At 55.9% G+C, this 27,913-nt stretch overlaps 1 protein-coding gene across 21 annotated transcripts; it reads right to left on the reverse strand.

Annotated features, from left to right (window-relative positions):
- Positions 1 to 247: 247 nt before the first annotated feature.
- ARHGEF10L (Rho guanine nucleotide exchange factor 10 like) lies at positions 248 to 27,893 on the reverse strand. 21 transcript variants are annotated; one of them, XM_072026715.1, is made up of 30 exons: positions 27,856 to 27,893; positions 18,203 to 18,287; positions 17,796 to 17,981; positions 17,651 to 17,678; positions 16,539 to 16,627; positions 16,308 to 16,391; positions 15,887 to 16,056; positions 15,336 to 15,452; positions 14,312 to 14,420; positions 13,517 to 13,609; positions 12,612 to 12,718; positions 12,357 to 12,434; positions 12,106 to 12,285; positions 11,798 to 11,914; positions 11,613 to 11,705; positions 11,181 to 11,354; positions 10,354 to 10,499; positions 9,997 to 10,011; positions 9,627 to 9,811; positions 9,410 to 9,525; positions 9,074 to 9,201; positions 8,887 to 8,987; positions 7,863 to 7,984; positions 7,518 to 7,604; positions 7,192 to 7,421; positions 6,858 to 7,012; positions 4,939 to 5,084; positions 2,617 to 2,791; positions 1,220 to 1,342; positions 248 to 1,131 (listed from the first exon to the last, which is right to left on the reverse strand). In XM_072026715.1, exons 2-30 carry the CDS (start codon positions 18,237 to 18,239, stop codon positions 644 to 646), a joined length of 3,879 nt encoding a protein of 1,292 aa, XP_071882816.1. In that variant the 5' UTR covers positions 18,240 to 18,287; positions 27,856 to 27,893; the 3' UTR covers positions 248 to 643. The 21 variants fall into 21 exon arrangements, with proteins under 21 accessions (XP_071882816.1, XP_071882815.1, XP_038022484.2 ...); XM_072026714.1 differs by lacking the exon at positions 27,856 to 27,893 and adding an exon at positions 26,652 to 26,676; XM_038166556.2 differs by lacking the exon at positions 27,856 to 27,893 and adding an exon at positions 24,837 to 24,981.
- Positions 27,894 to 27,913: the final 20 nt, after the last annotated feature.

Below are 27,913 nucleotides of genomic sequence, written 5' to 3' on the forward strand. Positions count from 1 at the left end.
GGGGTTACAAGATCTCATATGGAAACACGCTGGTCCCTATGGGATTTATTCCTATGGGATTTATTTCCAGGCTGAAGTTTTGGCAGTTCCCAAACTGTCTTCCATGTAGAAACAGCTCCCTTGCTCCATGGGAAATTCCCAAACCAGCTCCCAAAACATGGGCTTTCAATACCTCAAATCCTCAATTCACAGTCAAAAAAAAAGGGTTATTTTAGCCAAACCCCATTTCAGCACAGCCAGCACCTGGTGAATGTTCACACCTCTGCTTTATTTCTGCATCTCCGAGTGCCCCAATATATACAGATTCCTTCTTTATACAGGTAATAATATACACCGTATTTATATATATTTATATATATTAACACGCATACACACAGATGCCTTCGGCCAGAGCCCAGCACAATCCCAGCGCCTCCAAAGCCCGCAGGGAGGTCGCCATTTCCCAAGTTTAAAAACTCCCCTCTCCCATTGCACAAAGCTGGTTTGGGGGACAAAAAAAAGAGTCCACTTTTAAGTTTTTCCTTTTTTTTCTGTTTCTCCTTAAAAAAAAATAAACAGGGGTTCCACACCCGGGGTGCAACCACCCCCCGGCAGCTTTATGGGTGGTTTTGAGGTAGGTGCCGGGTGGGGGTCCCCAGGGGGGCTATAGCATCAGCGGGACCTGCCAGATGAGCAGGGTGCTGTCAGCCTCGCCGCCCCGGCGCTGCGGCTCGGCGCTGAAGTTGCGGTACCCCCTGCCCCCCGAAATGATGGCGACAGAGGAGATCTCCTTGCGGGGAGCGTCACGGGCACAGGGTCGGCTCCGCACCCAGACGTCGGGGTCGTCGGCCATCTCGTAGATGGAGCCGTCCTCCTCCGTGTGCTCCGGGGTGCCGCTGGTCCCCGCCGGAGCATCCCGCACGGACAGGAGCTGCCCGGGGAGGTGGGCAGTGGAGCGCAGGCGGTATTGCAGCAAAATCCCTTTTTTCCTCATTTCCCGTGGCGGGGGACCATCCAGCTCCGGGGTTTTCTCTTCCTCACCCTCCTCTTCCTCCTGGTTGCCCTTCAGCACGTCGGGGGCCAGGGTGCTAAGTGCCACTGCCAAAAACTCCACAGGGCCACCGTGCCCATTGAGAGACACCATGCCTTTTCCTGAAAAACGGAGGAATTTGGTGAAAGAAGAGCCCAAACAGCTGCATGCATCACCTTGCTGAGCAGGGGAGTTTTTGAGGGTGCTCACCAGTGATTTTAGGGATGCCCTCCAGCCGGGGCACGGGCAGCAGCACAATGATGCCCTGGTCGGTGCCAACCCATAGCAAGCCCTGGCAGATGAGCAGGCTGGTGACACGGACGTGTTTTTGTCCTGAAGAAAGGGGAAAAAAAAAAAGGGGGTGAGCAAGGGCTTAGCAACAGCAGCATCCCCCTGCAAAGTGGACAACCCACCCCCAGACACACACACCCCAGAGTTTTACATGGGGGGACACACACCAGAGCCCCCCTTGAACCGAGCACCACCCTTGTGTGAAGATCTCCGTGCAGGGAAAATGCTGAAAATCCCAATAAATAAAAAGCAGAAGGACGAGGAGCGAAAAGAAGCGAGGCTTCTAATGGCAAATGAATATTTTATTGCAGAGACTTAGCGCTGCGGCGTCAGACTCAGCAAAGCAATATATCTGCAGAGATGCAACTCCAGTTCTCTGCGAGAACTTTATTAATGACCTGTCTAGTTAAAAAGGATGAGGGAGCGCGAGTTCAAAAACGCATTAATACCGAACGCTCACTCGCCCAGGAAGAAAAGGAAGTGATAAATATTTTAACATGCCCTAAAAAAAAAAAAAAAAAAAGAAAGAGTGACTTACACGAGTATTGCGTTTATAACTAATTACACAATTACGACGTTCTGTAGCTGGAACAAGGGGGAGGCAACCTTGCAAGCTCAGGGCTGAGCCTCGTCCTTTCCTCGGCACATCGGGGCAGCTGAGAGCCAAACGGGCACAGAGGGGATGTGCTGGAGGGTAAGTGGGGGGGAAAGGGGAGCGTGGGGATGTGGTGTGCATGCACGAGGGGGTGCAGGGGTGCATGGCTGCATGCACAGGAGTGCAGATGGGTTCAAGGCTGAGATGCAAGGATGCACACAGTGGTGCAAAGGTGGGGTTCATGGAGGCATGCATGGGCGCAGGGATGGGGTGTGGATGCGCACACAATAATGGGGTGGGTGCATGAGTGTAACCACTGGATGCATGGATGAAGGGAAGGGGTTCCATCTGCCCAACATTCAGCCTACTCAGACCTGCCCAAGCCCATCCCAAAGCTTCTGCAGCCTAAAAACTACTCTCTCAGCCTAAGAACACCCTCCTTCCGCAAAGTGTTAGCATTTTGCTTGGGAGTTCTCAAGATACTCTTTCTGCCACCTGCTAAAAATGCCCTGGGGCTTCAGGGTGATGCCCCCAGCTCCATCCCTGCAGCTTATAAAGGGAAACCCAAGCTCCAGGGCAAAGCTCCAAAACTTTACACCACGAGCTAGATAAATCCCTTGCAGCACAATCCCTCTGCAAATCGACACGGCCGCGAGCAAAGCAAAACCATCCAGGGGGGTGGACACCCCAATTCTCCCATTAATGGGGATTGAGAGCCCACCTGGGAGGACGAAGGTGGTCCTGGTGGCGATGTTGATCTCTTGCAGGTGCTCCAGCGTCTCGGTGTGGAAGAGGCGGATGGAGGAGCCCAAGGAGAACGCCATCCAGACGCCGCTGCCCGCCTTGATCATGTGCGTCACGCTGGCCTCCGCGTCCGGGTGGGCCTCAAAGGTTTGCTGCAGACCACAAAGATGAAAAAATAGAGAAGGAATCTCAATAAAAGTCATTTGCTCCATGTATCGCTGCAGGACCAGGCTCTCTAGCAGCTGCTTTTGGGGCTGCTAACCCTCAGAGGTGGGAAAGGAGAGACCTGGAGGTGCCAGCCCTCCCCACCAGCTCTGATTTTAGCAGAGCACGCCAAAAGCAGCGCCTCACCAGCCTCCTCTTGGTTCTTTCGGGAGGTAACTCAGCCTTTCCCAACCCTCCAGGTTTTATTTCTTCTTTAAAAGGCTTATTTGCTGGACTAGATGCACCAGCCAAGCTCGTGCCAAGGTGGGACGAGAACTTTTGCTTCCCTCCTGCCCCAAAAGCCAGCAAGCAAAGGCTCAGCCCCTGCACAAGAGCTGTTTGGGGACCGTTGTTGTACAACAACTTCTGGACAAAAGGAAGAGAAAACAAAATATCCGCTGCTTTGGTATAAAAGCTGATTCTTCCAAGGTCAGAGGTGGAGAGCAACCTTCTCAGCTCTGCTGCATCTCCCGTCTCCGCTTTCAGATGGGAAAAAAAACAGAGCTGAAAACCTCAACTTGACCTTTTCACCGTGCTGCCCCATCCCTTCCTGCTCCTGATATGCTCCAACACATCTAAAATCCTCATCAACACCTTGTTTACCTATTTTGTCCGCTCTCCCTCCTGCAGCAAGCCCCTGCAAGGAGCCTCAGCTCCCAAACCCCCGAATATTGCGCTGCAAACGCTTCCAGCAGCGCTGGATTTATGTACCCAGCAACATCTTTATGAAATGAACTCTCCGAAAATCCCCCAAGCAGCAGGCAAGGCATAAAAACCAGTATTAGCATTGAAGGCAGGTTGGGAACAGCTCGAGCCTGCAGACACGGGATGCTCCAGAGCAAAGCAGACTTTGGAGCATGACGATGCTGGTGAGAGGAGAGGTTTGGAGGTTAAAAATCGAACCCTGCTGGGAGCAGGAGGAGAGCGGCTGTTTCGTGGCATGTACTGTGCACGCGTCCTCGGGCAGTGATTTGCTGTTTAATTGCAACCCCGAGGTCTTGCTGCAATGCAGCTCCTGCTTTCCACATCGCAGCAACGAGCCCAAACCACACCGGGGCAGCGAGCACGATGCAGGCTGAAATCACCTCCACGCACACACTCCAACTTCACTTCTTAGGGGTTTGAATTTCTGATTTTTTTTTTTTTTTAAAGGAAAGGAGCAGCTATTGATCCCTCCCTGGAGAGCACCGGCTTAGTGCAATCTCCCCACGAGCTCGCACAGAACGGAGGCGGACAGAGATTATTAGGTTATCTCCCCCTCACTCCCATCCAACGTGGGATTTATTCCCTGGTGGTTTATCCCCAAGCTGCCGGCCCCATTCACACAGACCCCAGAGCCCCTAACGCAGCTCTCCAAGCTCTATTTATGGGTTGGGGGTTTGCAGAGCTGCTGTTATAGGGGACAGGGAGGTGCAAGCTCCCGGTGGGAATCAAAGCTGATTTGGGCTGCCGCCCCCTGCTTGCACACCAACATCAGCACTGAGCCCCCAGGGGTGGGACCCCCTCCCCAGCCCCTTTTAATGCCCTGTTTTGCTGCCCCCCTGCATTGCCAATTCACACCGCATCACCCAGGATGTGCCCCCCCTCTTTTTCCCCCTGCGCTCCCCCCACGCTTTTCTTCTGCGAGAATTCCCAACCGGCTCCTGTCATAAATAAGAATCGGAGACAGAAAACTAATACAGCCCTCCGATGCATTATTCATCCCTGGCACTGCTGGTAGGATGGATTTACGACAGCTAATACATGCAAACTAAGTTTGGACACTAAATGAGAAAATTAAAGGTGGGATAAAGTGGTTTTTTTTTTTTTTCGTTTTTTTTTTTTTAAGTGACTATTCAGCATTCCCTGCTTATGCAGCTGTGGGAGAGGTTTCAGCAACACTGCTGCTGCCTCGTGGAAGGAACAGGACTGCTGTGACCCACCGAGGGACCAAAAGGCATTGCAAGGCAGCAATAAAAACTGTTTGGGCATCGCACACACACCCCCGGTGCTGGACACGCACCCTTTTGTGCCCAACCCACCAAGAGTTCCCAAAATCCCCACCCCAAAGTGCATCCCAGGGGTGCTGGCAGTGCTCAGTGCCCCCCCACCGTACCTGAGTGCGGAGGCTGGAGGCGTCGAGGACGGTGACCTGGTTGGCACAGCTGGCCCAGACGGTCTCATCCAGCGTCAGGAGGGCTCGCACGGGGCCAGTGCCCACAGTCAGGCAGGTGGGACGCTCAGCCAGGTCCCACAGCCCCCCTAGGGCAGAGCAGAGAGGCCGGGAGAGGGTGAGAGGAAGCTTAGCCATAGGGGAAGCAAAAACAACTAAAAAAAAAGCATCTTTTCGTGCATCTAGTGGCTTAAATCCAATCAGGGCATGGGCATGCACAAGCAGGTGCCAGCCCAAGGTATCCCTGTCACCCACAGATGTCACCTTCGGGTGCTGGGGTCACCTCTTGCCCCCCACGCAGCCCCAGGTGCCCCCACCACCTCGATGCCACCAGCAGGGAGATGGACAAGGGCCATGAGCAGCACCCAAAGCTCAGGCACACAGCCACCCCTCCCCACCACGCTGTCTTCTTCACCCCCACACTTTGCAAGAGGAATTAAGGACAGAGCAGAGCAGAGGAACACCCATGGGCAGCCACCAACCCCGGTATCCACCCCGAGCCCTTCTGCAGCACCTCTGTGCCAATGGCTCAGCAGCTGCAAGCGTCTGGGTTTAACAGCCTGACAGTGCCACTGCTGCACAGCCACCTGCAGCGAATGCTTAGGCACAACAACAGCACCCAATCCTTGCTGGAAAAGCCCAAATTAATCTTTTGTTTTATTTATTTTTATTTTTTTTTTAGCTGTTAAAGTGCTACTGCTCGTCTGGGTCGAAGCGGAGTGTCTGTGTAAGACACCGACCAAGGTTTCCATGAATTCACCACCTCCAGCAGGCTGGACGGCTGCAGTAGGTAATTGTTCTCACTTTCAAGCAGGTATCCTACTTCCGTGGCAATTTCAAAAAAAAAAAACACAAAACTTCACGATCTGAGAGATTAAAGAGCCCCAGGGTGCTCAGAGCTCTGCTCTCGTCAGCATCGCAACCGAGCCGTTGTTCAGCCCCTGCACCAAGCACATCTTGGTGCTCGCAGCTCCACGTAAAACCAAGCTATTTCAGGAAAGCTTTTCTCTAACAAAGCCGTGCAGCAGGTGTGCCACCACGTGCAAATTTGCAAAAGGTAAGGATAAGATTTAAAAAAAAAAAAACAAAAAAACCTGCTAGCAGCTTGCTGCCTTCCACATGCATTTGGGCAATCAAGGGGAAATTAAAGCCACGCCGTTAATTTGCCAGGGTTGGAAAGGGGGGCGCACAGCACCCAAAAATGCAACATAAGCAGCTTTGGTGCTTCTCCCTGCAGGTTATCTGAGCAAACTGGAGCTTTTGCCCCGGACTGTGTCTGGGCAGCGTTTCTGAGGCTCTTCCCTACCCTCTAGCGACGAAGCAGAGAAAAAACAGCTGGGAAAAACCTCCGAGGAGCAAGGCCCTGAGCAAGCTGCACCAGGGCTGCAACACCTGGCACAGCTGGAGCCAGCGACAATAAAACCCAAATCAATCCAATAAAGCAGAGGGCTCATGCACATCATCCCCCTGAGGGGGCTGGCTCTCTTTATAGCACCAAAAAGGTGGTTTTTTTTTTCCCCCATACAAACAGCTCCAAGGGGTCCTTGTGCACCCAGGAAGGATCCAGCAGTCCCCAGGTGCTGCCACCCTCCAAGCAAACTCCTTCATGCTCCATCAGCCCTTTGCCACTGGGACCTTTCACTGCACATTTCCCTCAAACCAAACCCCACTGATCCTGGCAAAGCAAAATAATGTCCCCCACCACCAGCACCACCACACACACCTCAGGGTTGCAAGGCAGGGGATGAAAGAGCAGAGGAAATAAATAAAATGGTGCTTCTATCACTGTTTTAGCAGCCAGCCCACCTAAGGTGCCCTGCTCTCCGTTTTGGGGCCAAAACCATGCATGGGGGTGCCCTCACCGTTGTTCCTGGGGTACGCAGCCACGGTGCCATCCTGCAGCCCCGCAAACAGGTACTCAGAGCTGTGCTTCAGGCACAGGACAGGCTGCATGCCCGGGCTCTTGCAGGTCAGCAAGCACTGTGTCCCCGTGTCCACGCTGCCATACACTGCGATGCTAGTGGGAAAAGGGGAGATGCGAGAGCAGGATGAGGACCAGGGAGTACCAGTCCTCATCGCCATAAAATTTCAGTGCAAAGCTCTTTGCAGCAACCGCACACGGAGGAGGGCTGCAAGAGCAGCGCGTGCGTAAAAGTGCACGCACCCCTGCCCGTGCCTTCCCTCCGGGGTGCTCACCTGCCGTCCTGCAGTCCCAAGCAAACAGTGGGGTGCAGGGCTGTAGGGGGCTGCTCGGTGCCCACCCGGGTCTCCTCGGTCCCCGTTGTGTCCCCTTCAGTCGCCTCGGGGATGTACTCCATGCACAGCACCGGCGAGGCCACCGGGAAGGACTTGACCGTCCGCGGCACCGAGCGGTTGAGGGAGAAGATCTCCACCTGCCCCCCTGCGCCTTCCTGGCCACCCCCAACCTGCAGGGACCACAAAACCGTTTTTAGCCTTTCCTCTGATGGGTTCCTGAGGAAACCTGGTGTTTTTCACCCTGTTTTGGGGCTCGTTTTGCTCACCCAGAGGTAGCCCTGCGGCAGCGAGGTGCTGATGGCGGAGAAGCCCAGCAGCGAGGACTGCACGGGGTTGTGCACCGCGGCACCGAGCTGCAGGAGACACACACATTTATCCCAGCTCATGCACAGTACACAGCACGTGCCCCAAAATCAGGGCCCAGCCCAAACCCAGCTGGCATTCCTTATTTTTCACCCCCCAACCAGGATGGATTGCGCCCATTTCTGCCCTTGCAAGCAGCTCAGCCACGCCCTCCCAACCAGCCCCCCGTGGGATTTCAGCCTGGATCCTCCCTGCACATGGAGCTGAAGGGGAAGGAGCAAATTCAGGAGGTTGGACATCGCCTTTACCTGCAAATTGAGGGCCTTGGAGGAGAAGGCGGACATGTGGCAGGAGAGGATGGGGCACCAGAAAGGAGCTTTGCTCTTCTTGTCTTCGTCGGGACAGAGCCAGCCTGGCTGGTTCTCCTCCCCTGGGGGGGAGCAGAGTAGTTCGAGGATGGCCAGGACACCCCCAGCTCCCTCTCAAAATGAGCAAGCCTGGGTGCAGCAGGGGAAGCCACATCACCCACCCCAGCACCAGCTTTTGGGATGCATTAAACACCCCATGCCCAGCACAGCCTCACATTCCCAACCCCAAGCCACCACCATCCGCAGGGGGCCGGGGGCACACCCCAATTCCTTCTCCAAAATCTTGCACCTCACTGCAGCGCACGGCCAAGCAACTGCATTGAGCAGAGGCAAAAAAAGCCCCCCCAAAACACTATATATGTAAGGGAGGAAAAAGAAAGCACTAATGTGTTTCTTCACATTAGGCTTTAATGCGTTTTCATTTCTAACTTGCAGATACAGGATTATGCCCCAGGCATCCCAGATTAAAAACAACACAAACTGTTAAAAACAAGAGAATCAAAAATCATTTGAAATCGTGTTTGAGTGCTTAGATCCCCCCTGGGCTGGAATGATTTTTCCTTCTTCCATTAAACTTTTTTTTTTTTTTTTTCCTGCAGTGGCTCATGGAGTTAAAAAGGAATAGAGACACAGAGGTGTCAGGACAAAGGGCTCCCCCCTTGTTTATTTGCACCATTTCATGGAAAAACAGGGCAACGTCAGCACCAGCACAAGACCAAGCTGAGATCCATCAACAAGCATCCCAGAGATGCCACCCCAGAGCGTCGTAACGCAAAGCATTTTGAGGGAGAAACACCATTCCCATCATTTCCCACTTCCAGCCAGCATGCAAACCAGCTGAAAACTTCTCCCACCACCTTGGTCCAACGCTTTCCCTGCTACCAGTCCCCCGCCGGGACTCAACCCTCTCTCTGCTCCCAGATTTTGCTTTCAGAAGCAAGAGCCACCCCAGCCATCTACTCACGCAGCCCAATCTTGGCCAAGTGCAGACGGTTCACCCAGGAGATCTTGCTCAGGGGGCTGGGAGTGATGAAGACCACCATGACGCTGATGGGGCGGCCAGACCTGGGTGGGGGGAGAAGAAATCAGTCAGTGGGTTGTCTTCAGCCTCCTCCCCTCCTTGAGCTGGATGGAAGAATTTGGGAACCCACTTGTCCGGCTTGCCAGGCAGCAGGAGACGGAGGCGGCACTTGTTGGCAGAGTGGATCTCCTCTTCCTTCACCTTCATCATCCTCTGCAGAGCCAGGCACCAGTCCTGGGCCACCGTCATGTTCAGGTTCTGGGGGAAGTGAGAATTCAGGGAAGCATCTCCACGGAGCCTCAGTCCCCATATTTTAGCCACAGGGAGGCTGTGGAGCTCAGAACGGGGTGACGGGACCCATGGGGTTAGCAGAGTGTCCAGACGGCCCCCCTGCAGCTCCCCAAGGCACATCATGGGGGCTTGTGCCTAAATGTGAAGTTTTGCCCCCAGTTTGGCATTTAGGTACCTGGTAGGTGCCGTGCAACGTGCTGATGAGAAGGGTGATCTGCTCCACCACCGCCAGGTCCTTCTGCAGGTCCTGCAGCTCCTGGAACAGCCGTGGCGGCCCCAGGTAGACTTTATCTTGGTGGGGAGGGGAAAAGGGAAAAAACAGGGGACTGTGAGCAGCAGTCCCTGCCCCCCATCCCACCCGGGCTGTGCAGAGGCAGGTTTCGGGTGCTCACTGTGCGAGGCCGGCCCGGTGGGCGCGTGCTTCTTGGCGCCGGCGTTGTGGATGACCACGTTGTCCTTGTCGTAGGCACCGCTCTCCTGCCCCACCTCCACCACCTGCACCTGCGGGAGGGCCGTGCTCCACTTCACCACGTATTTGGGGCCCAGGGGCACCAGGCTGCTAATTTCCAGCTGGCCTCTGCCAAGGGAGGAGGCAAAAAGCAAGTAAATGGGCAGCTGGTGCTGCTCGTCCTGCAAACCCCACCGCTTCCCCTTGCAAAAAGCAGGTGCCAACCTCTGTTTGCAACCCCACAGCATGCACCGGGTCATGCTTGCACCCCCAAAACGTGGGGCACGCAAACACAAACCACACTCAGCGCCTACCTTGGATTCACCGGCCTGGATTGGGGGGAAATGTTAATAAAAAAGCATCACTGGGAGCCCAGAAAGAGCTTCCTTCCCCCCTTTTGCAGCATCAACATCTGAGCCACAAGGTCCCCAAACCCCCCCAGGAGCTCCCCACAGCATCACGGCACGGATGCTTTGCCCAAGGCTTTCGGGACAAAGCAGCCCCAAACTTGGGCTCGCTCCTCTAAAATGAGAAGCAGTTTTGGGGGTAAAGCTAGCAGAACCCACACTAAGCCCAAAACTGAGGTGGGGAAGGGCACAGGTGCTGGGGGGTGACCACACCAGCACTCTGCAGAGTGATTTTGGGACGCGGGGGGGGGGGGCGGCACGTACTTGAAGTTGATGTTGGCACAGACCAGCATGTCGTTGAGGAGGAAAACCTTGCGCTCCTTGGACTTGATGAGCTGCCCCCGGTCCCCGTACACCGTCTCCGTCAGCGTCTCGCAGAGCAGGAGCTGCCGCTGCCCTGAGCTCAGCAGCTGCAGAGGGGATGGAGCGGGCAGGGGGCTCAGCCCTGGGGGTCCTGCCCGCATCCCACCCCCTCCAGTTTTTGGGGGGCTTTGTGCTCGTGTGAGGGTTTTCCCTTCACAACTTGGGTTTGGTCCTTTAAAATAATGGGAAACAGCTTTGCGCCCTGCATTTCACATCACCGAGAGCAAAGAGCTCTAAAGGATCAACGCGGCCCTTTTGCAGCCCCTTCTGAGCCCCTTTATCCTCTGTCCCCAAGTCCTAGCCACAGGGACAGGCTGTGGAGGCCACCACGTGCTTGCAGCACGGCCCAGGATGTGTTGCAATAGCTTCACGCATGGTTTTCCACCAGGGGTTGCAAAATCAAGCAGATGGATGAAGGGGAGGAGGCGACAGAAGAAAAAAAGCAGCGTGCCCTGGCTCACCCCCCTCCAGCCTTCTCCTGGAGGGCTGGTGCCATAGGGTGGGGGTGGAAGGGAATTTCCAAACGGCAGGCTTTTATTTTTGCTTTTGCTACGGGACAGCGTTTCAGGGAAGACGGGAGCTTGGCTTCTCCAAAACCCCCCTCCCGGGAGCCCCAGCACCACAGCACTTCTGCAAACACCAGCCAGAGGGGACGGATGTAAACCCAGCCCCAAAGCCGCCTGGCAGCAGGGGATGATGAGGAGGAGCGGCGAGGCCGAAGGACAAACCTTGTTGAGGCTGCTACGGTCACTGATGCTCTTGCAGAGCTGCTGGATTTCGGCAACCTGGTCAGCCACGCGCTTCTGCTCGTTGAGCTTCTCCGCCAGCGTCTCCAGCTCTGTGAGCGCCAGCTGAAGGGACAGGCGGTCCGCATGGCCCTTGGGGGTGTTCTTCAGCATGTCCTGGGGGGGAAAAACATCACTGGGGCTGTGAACGGGGATGCTACAGCTCGCATCACCATCAAAATCAAGAGTTTGGAGGAAAAGCCTCCCAGCATCCCACCTTGGGAAGGGGGAAAAGTCCCCAAAGCCCCACAAGCAGACTGCCAGCCCCAAAAAGGAATCAAATGCCTGTTGTTAAACCCTTTCCTGCAGCAGCCAGGCTGCCAAAGCGGGGTGCAAAGCGGGTGCCCCATGGGCACAGGCTCCCCTCACCCATACCTGCAGGAGCAGGATGAACTGGGGGAACCTCTGGATGGGTTTCACCATCAGCCCGTAGAGCGTCACCCGGTCCGCGCTGGCCATCTGCCGCTTCTGTGCAGGGGGGAAAAAGCAATAAAAAGGGGGAGTTTTCACCCCAAACGGTGACCAGCAGCCCCGTGTGCCCACACTCGGGACCCGCTGACCTTGAGGAAGTCGAGGAAGGCAGGTTTGGTGAGACAAGCCTTCTTGATGAGGGACATGGCAGTGGTGAAGTTGTTGACGTAGTCGCTGTACACGTCCAGCACCATCGACTTGGAGAACTTGGCACGGGGGGAAAGGGCAAGATAAGCACCATCAGGCCCCCCAAAATCAGGCTGTGGGGGCTCATGGCGTTTTGGGGCAATATTGGGGTACCCCGTGGTGGGGCTGCATCACTCGGTTCCTCCACCCCCTGCTACTGCTGGGAAAGGGCTGGGGGAGGCTGGGCAGCAGCACCCGACCGCCCTCCTACCGAGGCCACGAAGAGGTCCCCGATCTTCTCCGCCGAATCCCACTCGGCCACGCGGGAGGCGAGGGCGATCTGGAACATGGAGTGGCACTGCAGGATCTCCTTCAGGCGGAAAAACACCACCTGGCACTTCCTGGCGCTCAGCACCTTGGGCTCCATCTCCATCAGCGGGTTCCTGTAATCCTGCAAGCGACGGCAGCGGGTCAGCATCCCGCAGCCCCGCGCCCCCCACCCCCAAAACCAGGGCCCCCCACCTGCAGGATGCGCTTCAAGGAGTCCACGTAGCTGCGCTCGCTCTGCACGATGGAGCCCAGGATGTGTCGCCGCACCACCTGAAAGGCACGCAGATAACTGATGGGGGGCGAGAACCCCCATGCAGAAGTGTCCCCCCCCCTCCCCGCCCTGCTGCTGACACGGCGTGGCTGCTTTCTGCCGACTCAGCCCTTTGTTATTTTGGGTTGCTCAAAGGGGAAGGGGAAGCCAAGTGCTCACCCCAAAGACGCACCCACCTGCTGGGGGCTGAGCCCCGCGGGCATGGGGCCGAGCTCCGGTGGTGGGTGCTTCATGTCCGAGACGGTGACCTCCAAGAAGCCCGTGTCCTCCTCCTCTGAGTCCCCTACGAGGAAAAGCAACCCACAAAAAACACCAAAAAAATATATTTTACTTTTTTTGATGCTCCAGGGGCTCCGCTTGGGTTCGCAGCCGCAAGCGGAGCTGGAGGCCAGCATCGCCTGTCCCCAGGCCCCGCCGCTGTCACCGGACACCAGCATGAGTCAGGCCCTGCAGGCCAGAAAGGAGCCAGGGCCCCGGGGGGGGGGGAGCACAAACCCTGCCCAAAAAGCGACCCGGCTTGAGGAACCCCCCCACGTCCTTGCTCCGAGCAGGGAGAAGCGGAAAAAAACCAGCAGCTAAAAGCAGCATGGCAGAGAAAACAGGCCCGAGAGCTTCCCAGCGCCCAAGTAGGCCTTACCCGAGGCCGAAGCAGTTGAGGAAGAGGAGGGCGAGCGGGCCATGGGGTCGTGGGGCAGGGACAGCTCCTTCCTCCACATGGCGCAGGCCTCATGCCCCGCTCCAGCCGCCCAGGCCCCGCCGCCCCGCTCCCATCCCCGCCGCGTATAAATAACCAGAGGGGAGGGTGCTGCTAGCCGGGTGACCTTTTTCCTTCCCTAATTTTGGCAGGGAGGATCCCAGCGCCTCGCTGCCGGCTCTGCGGGGCTGCCCAAGCTCTCTTTGCTGCTGCCCCCCCTGCCAGGAAGACGGTTCTGCTCCGCGCCGTGGGGATGGGATGCTCGGAGCATCTTTTTCTCCAGGTTCCCACCCCAATTCGCACACCATGCAGCGAGGCCTGGGCACACACGGCAGATCCCCAGGGGGGGCCTGGCAGAGCCAGGGGGGCCTCCTGGCAGGATCCTACCTGGCCCGCGATGCTCCAGGAACCCCCTCGAGATGCTGGGGGCAGGCGGCGGCTTTTCCACCTCCGCCGCCCTCCTCCTACGCTCCCCATCCCCTATGGGGCAGCCAAATATTATGGGCACTGAGCTGGGGCTGGGGTTTGCTCCAGGACCCCACCACCACCACCACCACACACACACACAATTGCGTTTTCACCCCTTGTCTAGAAAACGGGGCTGCTCCCCTCATCCCAGGGCAGAGCAGGGAACAAGCAGCAGCCAAAACAAAGCAGAGACATGGGAACACCTTCAGGGAAAGGATGAGCACACGGGGAAAGGATCTCCACGCTTCAGAGGGTTTGCCCCTCAAACCTGACCCTGTAGCTTTGTAGGATTGAGCAAGAAAAAAAAAATAAAAATAAAAAAAAAAACGCAAAACATCCCAAAAGTCAGTTCTGCCCAAATTCATTATTTCCTAAACTGTTCCAGGCACTGATCCTGTATGGAGAACCTGCCCGCTCGCTGTCCCACTGGGAATACCTGTGGGTGCTGGCCTGATGTCCCCCCCTCCACCCCGATCCCAGGAGGGACTTTGGGTGCTTTGGGAAGGGCAAGGAGAGAGCTGAACAGACTGAGCTGGGAATGCAATGGGGAAAATACATTTAAAAGCATAAAATGGAAAAAAAAAAAAATAGAACATAGAAGCTAGAAGCCATATGGAGCCATGACGAAAAACATGGATTTTTATATGCTTTCCAAAAGGGCTTTCTTGGTTCTCAAAGGCAACAAAGGGGGCTCCCTGCTGGCAGCCTGCTCACCTGGTGCTTCTTTACGGTGCAGGAAGGTCACCTTCCTCATGACCGCGATCTTGGTCTTCTCCAGCCCGTCCTTGGTGCCGCTTTTGGCCGCTTTCATCAGCTGGGTCATCTGGGCAGGGGGCGAGAGGGGCCGGGGCGCTGGAGATCGCACAGCACTGCATCCCTCTACCCCATTCCCTCAGGGACACTGCCCTCAGCATCTCCCCCAATCCTCTAAAAACCAGCCCTGGCCAACGGGGAGGATGAGGAAGAGGAGGGAAGGGAGGAAGCTGAGCACCAAAGGGCTCCTGCACCTCTGTCCCCTCCGTGGGGACGCGGTCGCGTGCCATCAGCTTGCAAGCAGGCGCAGGCAAAGCATGAGCATGCAGTGAAAGCAGAGAGGAGGGAGGGGAGAGGGGCACGAGCGCATCCAACCCACTGCAGCGGGGTTTGGTGTGCACCCGTGCAAGAGGAAAACGGGGCGTTTGCCCTTCACACCTGAAACTGCAACATTTTTAGTGCAAGTTGCTCAAATCCCAGCGCAAACTGGCCGTAAACTACCAACCTGAGTGGTTTGGGGCAGGGAAAGGCTTTGCAATAAGATTCTACATCTGCAGGGAGCTCCACTCCCTTTAACCTCCTTCCCGACCCCGTATCGGGGAAAACCTTCTCAGATCCATCTAGTGTGCCTGAACCTCGCTTTGTCCAAATTCCCCTTTAAAAAAAGAAATAAAAACCCAAAAAGCAGATGGTTTGGGCAGATTGGGGACGGGGAGCTGCTCTACGCAGGCACCGGTAACGATTGCAGGGGATGCAGGTGAGATGGAGAAAGTGACAAGGAATGGAGATGTCCCCATGTCCCCATGCCCACGGGACAAGGAATGGAGATGTCCCCGTGTCCCCATGCCCACGGGACACGCAGGAGGCAGCTGGTGGACAAAAGAGGCTGGATTGAGCCCGGGTGCATTCACATCCCTACGGAAGGGCTTCTTCTCCCTCCCCCCAGGAAATTTAGGGACAGGAAAGGACCGAGGAGGGACAGTACCTTCCAATCGTACTTCTGCTTCAGCTCCTGCATGTCTCTCCCCCCAACTCTTAAAGCCAGGATGTCTCTCTTAGTCCTGGCGTATCTCTCCTTTAGTCTATTCAGGTCTGGAGAAAGCTGAGCCCCAAGCAAACCAGGCGGGAGGAGAAGCCAGAGGATGCGAGAGAGGGCAGAGAAGAGAGATTCAGGTAAGCAGCCAAAACAAGAGGAGAAACCACCCCTAAGCAGCACGGCGCGGGGAAACGTGCTCCCGAAATCCAGCTTGGTCTGAGCGGGGAAGGGCGGCAAGCACAGGAAAGGCAGGGAGCGGCAGCCACATGCCCAGATGCAACAGATGGGGGGGAAAAAAGGGAAGGAAAAGAGTAAATAGAGAAAAAAAATCCAAGAGCAGCTCATGAGGCTGTGCTGGTTTCGTATTGCTTGAGAGCACAGGGCAGCCCCTGACCTTTAGGCGAGATATATCCAGGAAACCCATGAAAAAAAAAAAAGGAAAAAAAGAAAAAAAGAAGTGAGTTGCAAGCTAACAAGGCAGAGGGGATCGCCAGCCTTACCTTGGGCTGGAAGGACGCCCGCTGCTTGGCCGGCTCAGCCTCTGGCTTGCTCTCCTCGCCCGAGTCCTCGCTGTAGCTCTCGAACTCGCTGGAGCTCCAACCCAAATCCTCGCCCGCCCGCAGCCCCTCGCCTCGCTGCACGTCCTCGTAGATCAGGCTGCGCTCTGCCCCTGGGACATTTCGGTAAAATGTCGCCCTTTTTCCCTCCCCAGGGATCCCAGAAGATCAGGGTTTTGCAAACCCAGCACCCTCCCCAGCCCTGGATGTTTTCCTAATGTATCGCCCCTTGGCAGCCTCTTCTGGAGGGGCAGAACGGGGACGTTGCTCGCGATGCTCCCCTCCCGGTGCCTCAGTTTGCCTGGCTGTGAAATGGGTTCACGACCCCAAAAAATGATGACCCCAGGGGGGGAGTTGCCCCTACCGTCTTGGTCAGCATCAAGGTTTTCACAGGGGACGTCGTCGTAAATCACATCGTCCTCCACTGCTGGGAACTCGAAGCGCTCGCCTTGGGGGGGGGGAGCAAGAAAACAGCCCCGTGTCAGGACCCCAAAAATCAAGCCGGGACCACAAAATCATTCCCTGTTCCCAAGGCCAGGCTGGGTTTTTCAGCTCAGGCTGTGCTTTGCCCCTCTCCCCACGTGTTTTAACCCACCTCGGTGGCTGCTTTTGCTCTTCCAGGTCTGGGTGCCGATGTCGGGGGGGGCCCCACCAGCCTCCCCATTGCTCACCCCCGCCGGCAGCCTGCAGGGAGGGTGAAAAAACCATCAGAGAGCACCCCGGGGTGCCAAAGCCCCCAGGGCTGGATGCATACAAACCCCAAACCCCATCACCCCCCAGCGTATGGGGCTCACACCCATTTGGGGGGCACAGCAGCAAAAATAAAACCCCTGCCTTGCCCGGGATGCAAACCCAGCTGCAGCCCCACGGAGGAAGTTTCGCGCCGCCAGAAAAGCGGACGCGTTAAAAAGTCAAGGTCGATGCCTCCGACTTTCCGGCAGCAGAAATGTGAGCTGCGAAATCAGGGGGTGGGATGCAAGCGCGGGGGCTCTGCGTTTACCTCCGGAGCAGCAGGATGAGCTCGTTCGTTAAAGGCAACCCCGATGCAAATTAAAACAAAACCAAAAAAATAAAAAAAAATAAAAAATAAAGAAGAGAAAAATTCAACAAGCCGTGCTCGGCAGCAGTGCTGGTGGCTGCTCGTGCTCTTTTGCTCGCCTCCAGATGCTCGCAAAGCCCCAGCAGGGAGCTTGCAGCCTCAAAGCCACCGGTTGCTATTAATACTGACCCTACGGAGAGCACGGCTGCACGTGGGGCTGGCCCTGCAGGGGACTCTGCGCATCCCACTGCACGTCTGCTGCTTTGCTGTCGCCCTCCAGGGCTTGGGGACCAAATTTTTAGGGTTACAGTGGCTTAGGTTGGTCCAGGCAACCCACGCAGGCAGGATGCACAAGTCCCCAAAATGTCTTTTATGAATCTTTGCTCTGCAAAGGCACGGGGAAGACTCACCAGGGAGGCTGGATGTGGGGTCCCCACCCCTGTGGGGGCTGCCCTTTTGCTGTACCCCCTACATTCCCGGGGGGGGGGGGGGGGGTACAAACCCCCAGGGTCTGCTTGCTTCAGGCATCCAGCCCTTTTTGCAAGCTGTGAGCAGTGGGAATAAAATAGGGAAACCGAGGCACAGCACAAAACTGGGATATGCTAAATAAAGGGTGATCCCCTCCAAAGTTGCTTTTTCTCCCCAGACCACCCCAAAACCCCACTTACCCTTCCTGGGTCTCCAGCACCAGCCCCTCTGCAAAGGGAAAAAAACAGAGAAATTTGGGGCGGTGCCCGAGCTTGCAGCACGGCCAGCACGGCGCAGGCTCGGCCACCCAAAGGGGACGTTTTGGGGACACGGGGGGAGCCTCACCAATGCTGGAGCTGGTGGCACGGCGCCTGCGGGGAGGTGCTTGAAGGACCGCAGCCCTGCTCGGCTCGGCCTCGGCTGCTGAGTCTTCGTCGTCTTCCTCGTCACTGTCCTCAAAGTCGAAGGCTTCGCCCAGGTCCTCCTCGCCGTGGGGCAGCGCGCCGGGGGCCTCTGGGGTGAGGCGGTCACCTGCGAGCAGGAACCCCATCGGATGGTGTCACCCCGGCACGGATTTGGAGAGGAATGTGGGGTATGGCAGAGAGCATCGCCACCCAAAAACCCCTGCAGTAGCCCCTCGTGGTCTGGCAGTACCACGAGGCTCTGATGGGGAATTGGGTGATGTCCCCGCTTCCTGCTCAGTGCTGGCTTTCCTCCCCCCCAAAAAACCCAGCTCCGGCTGGTGACAGTACCTACTGCGGGGCATGGGGGCAGCTCAGACGAAGCCATGGCACAGGGGGTCCGGACGCTCTGCCTGGGCCCGTCCCCGAGCCTTTCCTGCGGGAAGGAAGAAGAGATGGGATCAGAGAGGGGGGGAGCAGCCCCACAGGGCCCCCCTGGACAGGGGGCAGCGTGGAGAGACCCCCAGGCACCCCACGGGGGGACGAATCCTGCTCTGGCTGCTGCAGAACCTGCTCACAAGGAAAGAAACGCCAGTCCTGGGTGTAAGCACACGCTGCCACATCCACCCCGTGCCCAGAGACCTTGTAGGGCCAAATCCATCCCTGCCAGCTCCAAGCACCCAGCCGAAGGGGCTCAGCCATGCTCAGAGGCTGGAAAGCACCGAGCGGCCTCCCTGCCTGGATCGATGGCCCACCCGCTCCGGTAACACGAGACGCCCAGCACGGCGCCCTGAAAGGTCACCGAGAGGAAGAGGAAGGACGGAGCAGAGACCCCTGAGCCCGAGGGGTGATGCACGGGAGAGAAATCACAGCAGGGCAAGCCCAGGGAGCCCCAAAGAGCAAAACGGTCCCAAGCATCTGCCAGATGCCACCACCCCGCCCTGAAGAGCCGACCCCAACTCACCACGTGAAACCATTTCCCCCCCCACCTGGACCCCCATCTCCCACAGGAGTGAGAAGCAGGGGATGCAGAGACCCTAAACGACCCCAAAAAAAGGATCCCAAAGCCCTGAGAGCTGCAAAAGCTCCAAAAAAAAAAGCCCCAAAGCCCTGAGAGCTGCAGCACAGGGGGGGCTGCAGCAAGCCCCCCAGCCCCAAGGACACACACACACACACGGGTGCACGTTCCTATAGGTGTCCCTATAGGTGTTCCTACAGCTCTCCTGCTCCTCTCCAGCCCCCCAAGGGAGGTGACAGCACGGCCATGGGGAGGAGAGGAGGAAGAGGGAAGAATGAGGAAGGTCAGAGCAGACCGACCTCCCCAAGGCTCCCCCGCCACAAGAAAAGGAAGGAAATATCAAGGGACCCTTTTTCCTCCTCTTCTGACCTCAACCATTGATTATTTGGTGTTTCAGCCTGGGAAACAGGCTAGGCTAACACCCACGCCACCAGAGTGAGAAAAAAACACTGCGAACTTGCCCAGGGTCTTGCACCCCAGTATTGATGTTCAGCGCCCCAAATCCCATTGAACCTGCAGGACAAGCTCCCAGCCCCCTGCAGCAGCAATTCCTTGGGGTTGCACAAGGACAGACGGCGTCTTGCAAAGGGCTTGGAAGAAGAACAGCCCTGCGCTGCTGCAACCCCCCCAAAACACCGAGCTGACACGCATCTGGCCTTTTCCCAGCACACACACACAAAAAAATAAAAAATAAAACAAAATCCTCTTTTCCTCACTGACCTGAGCTCTCCAAGCAACCACCACAGTGCTGTAAGTATCCTCCTCTACCCACTTTTGCAAGCAGCCCGGCGCCTGCATAAACACGCTGGGGTGATTTATTTGGAGGGAGGACCCAGGGACACTTTCTCCTCCTCGAACTCTTTTTCTGGCCCTCGGAACAGAAAGCGCTTCGCAGCCAAGGCGTGTTTGCAGGCTGCTCTCATGTCACCTAATCTGCTTCCCATCAGCGTTTGCTGGCGGCTGCAGGAGCGGGCGGCTCTCCTGCCTCCCCCTTTTGCAAGCTCCAGGCTTGCCCCTGTGGATGAGCCGCCAGCGGAGCCAAAAACCTGCCACCAACCAGCCCGCTGGGGGACCCGACAGAGACGACACTTCCACGGCGATGCTCCCCCAAAACGCAAAGGATTAAAAACCACCTGAGCACAAGGGAAAGCCGAGGGGGGAGATGCTGATGCCCCAGGACCCCGGGTGCTTGCTGCCTCTGCCCCGCACCCCAGCGGCTTTTGGCTTTTCGGGAGGAGGACGGCAACACCGCACAGCCCAGGCAGCAGTCAAAGCCAGCTCGGCCCTGATTTTATCCCACTGGCGCTGCAGGATAAGGTCACTTACCATTTTGACAGTTGACATAAGCTCCTATCTGCCCGATTTGTCCCAGGGCTGGTTATTTTCCCATCTGCAAGCACGCCCGCTGGGGGGGAGAGTTAACAGGCGAACGCCTGCTCTCCAACCCAGCCGGCCCCGAGCTTTAATTGAGGCTTGATAAAATGAAATTAAAGCATCGCTGTGCACAGCAAAAAATGAAAACGGGGGCAGGAACATCCCGCTGGCAAAATGCGTCCGCATGGGATAGGGCAGGGGGGGAACGCACCCTGGAGCAGGACGGGGATGCTGGTGGAGACAACCCTTGGCAAGACTGAGTTAAACGCCACAGCGTCTCCCTCCCAACTGGGGAAAATAAACAGAGATGGATATAAATAAAGTCCCTGCAGCCAGAAAAGCAGGGCCACCTGCTAAAGCCAGCCCGAGCCGGCCGCAGCATCCTCCTCCCGGGGGGCTGGCACCTATTCTGCTCCATCACATTATTTTTAGCCCCCGCGGCGGAGCGACAGGGCCCAGCTGCCAGTGCAGCTGCCAGCCTGGGGACACGGCAGGATCCCAGCCCCAGAGCCCCCCCCCGCCCCACTGCCCCCCTTCTCAAGGGCAGGGGGGGGTAAAAAAGGGGGTTAAAGCCTCCCAGAGTGCTGCGTCCTGCAGCAAGTGGCAGCACGAGCGGCTCGGCGCATGGCTTTGCGTCAAGGTGAAGCGAAGCACAAGCAGTAGTGAAAGTTAGGAAAAAAAAAAACAACAGCAGATTTCCACTTTTTCAGCCCAAAGTTGAGAAATGCACAAAAGCAGCTGGGATTCAAGCAGGGAATCCCTCTGGCTCCTCTCCACAGCCCCACTGCATCAATCCCACCTTACAAACAGCCCCAGCGCAGCACTACCTGCAATGGCATCGACAAAAGGGTGGCCAGATCCAAACCCGGAGACCCCAAATGTGGCTCCTGAAAGCAGGTGGTGGAGCAGATATCCACCCAGGGAAGCAGGCGGTGCTCCAGCTCCGGCCCATAAATCACCCATAAATTAGGCACAGCAAGAAATAAGAATCCACTGCTGCTTCCTCCGCCTCGCTATTGCTTCCTCCCTGCGTCCCACTGCCACCTCGGGGCTGGCTTTTGTCACCCCAGCTCTCCTCCGGGTGGTTTTCCACCCCCAAAAGCATGTGCAAGCCGGCAGCTTGGGTTATTCCCATGGAGAGTTTCGCAGGGTTGATCTTTCACCCAATCCACTTGGAAAGCATTAATGATATACTAGCAGGGGCGAAATAAGGGTTGCATGAAGTTTTTTTAAGCCCTAACTGGGTCCATGCAGTGCATTTCAGGGCTGTGTGCCGAATTTCCCAGCTTTCCAAGGAAAGAAATGCAGAGGTTTTAAGGCACTGGGTGGAAAGATGGGCTCCAACAAGGAAAAGTTATCCTGTGTCTTCAGAAGTGCCCAAATCTGGGGTTTTGGGGCCAACAATCCAGCAGCGCTTGGTGGAGGTGGCCAGAAGGGGAAGTTGAGTAAACATTGGGAATGAAAATGAGGCAGAAAGTGGAGATTTCTCCCCCAAAAAGGGCCTCCAGCCCCAAAATTCAGCCAAATGACAATTCAAAATCCAAGGATATTTTGTCATTTGTTATCAGCTGGCCTCTGCCACAAGCCATCAGCTTATGGGGGAAAAGTTCCTCCTGAGCGAGGTGGTTCCACCTTTCATTTTGGAACAGGGTTTTTTGGGCAAACATCCCTGCTGCTGCCCTCTTCCAGATAAAGCCCAAAGACCTGGCACTGAACTGCTGCTGCTTTCCTTTTAATTTTGCTTTTCAACATCACTGATGAACCGGAAAATCCGTTCCTCATCCAGCCTGCGCCACGAGAAGTGCAAATGGAAAACAAAAATCAGAAAAAAAAAATCAAAATTATGCCCCTTATAAAGCCATTTTTTGGCTTTTTGGCAGGCACCCATGCATCCTTCGGAGTCGGTTTGGCATTTTGGGTCTGTCTATGTTTAGTGCTGAGGCAAAGAAAGGCCATGGGAAAAAAAAAAAAACAGTGCCTTGGGTCTGGCTGTGACCTGCAGCGGGAAGGCGCAGGCATTTCACAAAAGAGCCTGTTCTGCAAAGATTTCTTGCAAACAGCCTCAAAAAGCAGCAAGGCAGCCTTAGTTTGCACCGACCCTATGCCTATCCGCATCTCAGCTCCATCGCTTCGCAAAGCAACCCAGCTCATCACCATGGAGCTGCCCTGGGAAGGGACTGGGAGGGCAGAATCAGGAATAACAAATGAGCAGATTTTTTTTTTTCCCAGGAATGTTTCCAGCCTGAAAGCCACAACAGCTCTGAACTTTGCCTCCACGCAAAGTTTGAACCAAAACTTCTCACCACTGTCGCAAACAGCCTCTCTTCCCGCCATGGGCTGCTGCTGCTTCCCCTTATTTTGCCTGAAAACTCCCCAAAATCAGTGTTGGAGGGAGACACTGGTGTATTTGAGATCACCCTCTCCAATTTACTTAGTCTGTCCCCTGCAGACCCATTATGCCAAGACCTATTCAAGCACACCATAAGATGCTTTTTCTGCACTGTGAGTGCATTTTTCCACTTTTTTTTTTGTCTGCTTCCCCTGATTTTTTGGGGAAAACCCTGCCCTTCGCAACCAACCAGCCACTAAAACACACTTTATACATAACAAAGACCAAATCGAGACAAAAAAAAAAAAAAACAACAAACATTGCAGGGATTTTACCCCCTTTGCAAACCTCACATCCCCACAGCGCACACCCTTCTCTCCCAATGCAATCAGTGTCCAAACCCCTCCCCAAAAAAATCACAAAAAGGAGGAAAGTGCGATTAGCACCAAGCACGATATGTCGTGTTTGCTATTCCCAGCAAGCTACACACCAAAATCATCAAGGAATATTTTCTGTGTGTGTCGGGGGTTAAGGAAAAGTCCTCCTTGCTGCTAAAAATGACACAAGCAGTTTCAAGGCTGCCAAGAAAAAAAAAAAAGAAAAGAAAAGGAAAGAAAAAATACACAACAGTTTGGGGCATTTTCTTCCAAATCTGCTCACAGGGACACAGCAGAAATAAAAAATAAATAAAAAAAATAAATAAAAAACCATGTTTGCGTGGGTGCAAATCCTGCAGTTGGATTACGCCACCAAAGCACAGCGACATCCAACTTTTCCCCCATGCAAGGGGTGCCCCAGGTCGGTGCTCGGCACCCCAAAGCTTCGTTTTTTTTTCGTGAGGAAACAGCAGGGGAAGCACGGGAAGGTTTGCAACCTCTGCACAGTTTGCAAACGGAGCAGAAATCGGGGAGGAAAATAAACTGGAACGGGTGCGGGAACAGCCTCGTACAGCAGCAACAACACGCCGATGCTCACCATCCTCCTCCTCCTCCCACCCCCAGCCTGAATTCCAATATTTATCAGTAAAAACAACAAAAATAGGCGCTTTTCTTTCATATCTATCTGCAAAGCCCTGACTGCCGGCCAGGGCAAGGAGGAAAACCGACCACCTCCTCCCCATGGAAGGGGCCATCTTGACCCTATAAACACAAACCCAGCCGAATATATCGGCGCCCACGTAGAGAGACGTGGGCTGCGGAGGTGGGGGGCAAGGAGGGAAGGGGAGAGGGTCGCTGCTGACCTGGGAAGGCCGCGTCTCCTCCGGCTTTGTGTCCGCATCAGCCGAGCAGGGCCCCGGCAGGGGCGGCGGGGGAGCAGCAGCAGCCTGGTGGCGATGGGGCTAATCCAGCCCGAGCCCACCCACGCCATGCAGCGGGGTCCCCATCCCCGGGTTGGGGGGCTCCCAGCAAGGTCCCTGCCCCTCGGCCGGGGTTGAATCCTGGCCGCAGTGGGGCTCGCACCAGCTGGGAGCGGCAGCAGGCAGCAAGGGATGCCGGGATTTGGGCAGCATCCCCCCCCCTGCTCTTTTCCCAGAGCAGATTTACACTCCCAGTGCTCCCAGTCCTAATAAATGTGTCCCCCCCATACACACACTCACACCTCCCAGCAGGATCTGGCCCCCTCCTTGCTTTTTAACCCCCTGCACAAGGATTGTTTAACCCTCTCGCTGCTGAGAGCATCCCTCGTGCAAAAATAGAGCCTGGGTGGCAGAGGGGTGTTGCAGGGGGGGCTTCCCGAATTTCTGAGTGTGAAGGGTTTTCTCCTGGAATTTTCTATCCCACAGCCACGGGATGCGGGTGGCAGCCCCGAAACGCAGCCACTGTCCTGCCCTGTTCCTGCTTTGGGGGGATTTTCCCCACCAAAGCTGCAAATTTGCAGTCCCATCCCTGTCCCCGTTCCGAGGGCACCCACCCATGCCTGGCACCAATTCCAGCCCCAGCAGAGGGCTGGGAGGAGGCAGCTGCTTCCCTCCCAGCCTCAAACAAGCCATGGGCACCCCTCCTGGGTTTAGGAGGGGACAGCGATGCCTCCTGGAGGAGGGACCCCAAGCAAAACACTACAAAGTCGCTCTGCAAACCCAGCACCAAAACCCACTCACAGCAAAAATAAATAAGTAAATAATTAAAAAATATATATATAAAATCCCTCCCTCCCCAAAAAGCACCACACAGCCAAAACCTAGCAAGTTAGAGAGGTGCAAAGACCACTCCATACGTGCACGCGTTTAAACACAACATCCTCGCTACGAACTGCGCCAGCCTCACCTGTCTCATCGGTGTTCAAGGCCACATTTTCCCCGCTCTGCAGGAAGCTTCTCCCACTGTCACACCCCAGCTGCTGCCACCTCGCCCTGCTGCAGAACGCCCCTTTGCAAACAAACCCAGCAGCTGCAAGGCCAATCCCAGCCCCAACCGGATGAACAAGCCTGACACAAAAAAAAAAAAAAAAAAGAAAAAAAAAATCCCCGGTGCCCTTGGGATGACTTGGGAGCTGCATCACAGCTGCCAAAAACACCTTTTTGTGCAGATAATGGCATCACTGTTTGCTGCCCGCCAGGTGTTTGTGCCCACAGAGGTGCCAAATCCTGCTGGAAAGGCCCCACGGGAGCATCGGTGCCCCCAGCAGCGTGGCAGAGGGGACTTTGTCCCCGGTGTCACGATGGCTGGATAAAAGCCAAAGCATCCAATCACGGGAACTGACTTTTTTCGGGCCTTCCCAGCCACGGAAGGTAAGGGTTGGTTGAAAACAGCGCTGCTACACGGGTCCAGAGCTCCATCTGCCACCTCCGAAACTTCTCAGCAAGGACTCAAAGCCTTTCTGCCAAACCGAGCGGCTACCGCACCCCAAAAAGAGCTCTGCAAAGACAGAACGGCCAAAGTGCCAAGCAAAAGTGCACGCACCTACCCAATGGGAGGCACACTCGGCACCAAAGAGAGGGGTCCTGGCGCAATTATAGGGGATGCTTCATACCCAGAGTGGGCTCTGCACTGCGCTGCCTGCATCCGCACAGCCACAGAGGCTCCAGCCCTCCCGGCACACTTGCTGAGGTGTGTCAACACAGCGGCAATGCCAGGTTTATGGGCACAGCTCGGCCAAGGGCGTGATCCCACACACGCCCCAGTTCCCAGGGAGGCAGCAGAAATGGGAGCAGCGGGAGGTTTGCTCACTGCAGTCCTCCCGAGCAGCCTCCCAGCATCAAGCCCTGTGCCACGGCTGCATTTCGGCACGGGGTGGGTGCCCTGCATGCGCCACGGCCACGTTGACTCAGCCACCGATGCACCCACACAGGGCAGGGCAAAGGCTGGGCCACCCTGGGGTGCTGGAGCCGAGCAGCCCCTCATACGGTGATGTCAACTCAAATAGAAGAGGAAAAAAAAATTAAAAAAAAAAAAGAAAAAAGGAAAGACCACATAAAGCAAAGCCTGAAGAAGGTGGGGAAAGCATAGGAAATCTCTGCTTTGCCAAAGAAAAGTCCAGTCTGGCACCTAGGCTGGGATTGGGGTAGGGAGGGTTCAACCCACAAAGGTTCAGGGGGAGCACAGCAGGGCCACATCCACACTGCAGGGCTGGGGCACGCTCCAGCCAAAAGCAGGGGGCTTCATTTATCCACCTGGGTGAGCAAATCCTTCCTGCCAGAGGACATTTGGCAAGGATGCAACAGGGATGGACACCTTCATCTAGCCAGGAAAGGATCTGGAGGAAAAGCAGGCAAGCAAACTGCTTGCTGTGGTGGCCAGCACTTAAATAAGCGGCTTGCCCATCACTGGTCATTGACCCCAGCTGGTCTGACCCTGCAGCACCCCCTGCAAGGGGCACGGATGCCTCATTTGCAAGGACAAATGGTAACAGGAAGGTCTCATGCGCGAGCAAAATTGCGCACGAGCAAAATTGCGCACGAGCAAAATTGTGCATGAGCAAAATTGCGCACAAGCAAAATTACGCACAAGCAAAAATTGCGCACAAGCAAAACTGTGCTCAACCAAAACAGTGCACAACCAAAGGCATGCAGAACGAAAATCACACCAAAGCAAAAACTCAGTGCCCGGTGCAACCCCTTCCCAAGCAGATCCAGCACCTACCGTGCTCCTGCCCTGCCCGCGAAGCTTTATGGCGTGCGTAGCAGCACGACTCGAGCCAAGCTGGCGCTGTGGGCGTGCACGCAGCTCCGTGGGGCTGAGCACCGCGGGAACGGAGATGTTCTCAAGGAACTTTAAATATTTGGAGTTTAATTAGCCTTGTAAACACACCACGTGCTTGTAAGTAGCACAGGACAGAGCTGGTGTTTGTGGAGGGAGGGGGTTTATTTAGAGTGCACTTCACACAACCACTCCAGATGAGTGCATATTGGTATTTATGGAGGTGATGGGAGCGATGGAGCTGGTCGGGGGATGCCCTCTGCTGGCATCCTCCTGGGAAATTCTGGGGCACCTGCTGCAGGAAACCCCCATGCATTTTCGCAAGGGAGGCACCGAAACCACGGTGCAGCATCGCCCTGGGTGAAGGCACCGCTCCTTCAGCCCACCTCCCACTGCCTCGCACAAGGGCACAAGGAAGCAGCTGAGCTGGGTTTGCTTGTCGGGTACAAGCTCGAAAGGAAATCCTGCACCCCCAAAATGCCGCTGCCATCCCGTACTCGTTAGCCAGTTAACCATCCTGCCCGTTCCGTCATTGCAAATCCTGCTGCGATGCAAAGCTCTCCGGGATGAGATGAAGACGGGGCCTTTGGCTGTGTGCACCAACCAAACAGCCCCATGTTATTAGAAATTTAAATGACACCTATTGTGAATTATTATTTTGTCTGTGTGTGAACAGGGATTATAGCACTAAATGCGTTAATTTCTTTAGCTTCATCGTTTCTCCCTTCATCTTCCAGCTGTGAAAATCCCAGAAAATGGGGCAGTTGGCAGCAAAACGCTCCTCAAGCCCCACCTGCCCCCAGCACCTCACCAGGGCCGGAGGGCAGAACAGAGCTGACCCCCCCAAAAAAAAATCAGCGAACACCAAATGCACCTCGTGCGGCTCCTCCAGCAGCACAGCAAAGGTGCAAGAGCAGCACGAAGAGGGCCTCGTGTTCACCGCAGCAGTGTGAATCCCACAGGCAGGGCATGCAAATCCCCCCCCCTGCACACCCGTTCCCACGCTGTGCCCAAATCCGCCCCCTCCCCAGGGCACGGCGGTAGCACTGCGGCGTGCCGGGGCTATTTTTGCAGCAAACGCTCCCCCGCCCACCCCCCCTTTCACTTTTTGCAATTGCTGCAAGTCCGGGGATGCCCCAAATCTCACCCGCTGGGGATGCAAAGCCTACGGCCAGATCCAGGAGGGGATGCCAAAGCCCATCCGA

Source organism: Anas platyrhynchos, chromosome 22 (assembly GCF_047663525.1).
Source record: "Anas platyrhynchos isolate ZD024472 breed Pekin duck chromosome 22, IASCAAS_PekinDuck_T2T, whole genome shotgun sequence".
NCBI classification, from domain to species: domain Eukaryota; kingdom Metazoa; phylum Chordata; class Aves; order Anseriformes; family Anatidae; genus Anas; species Anas platyrhynchos.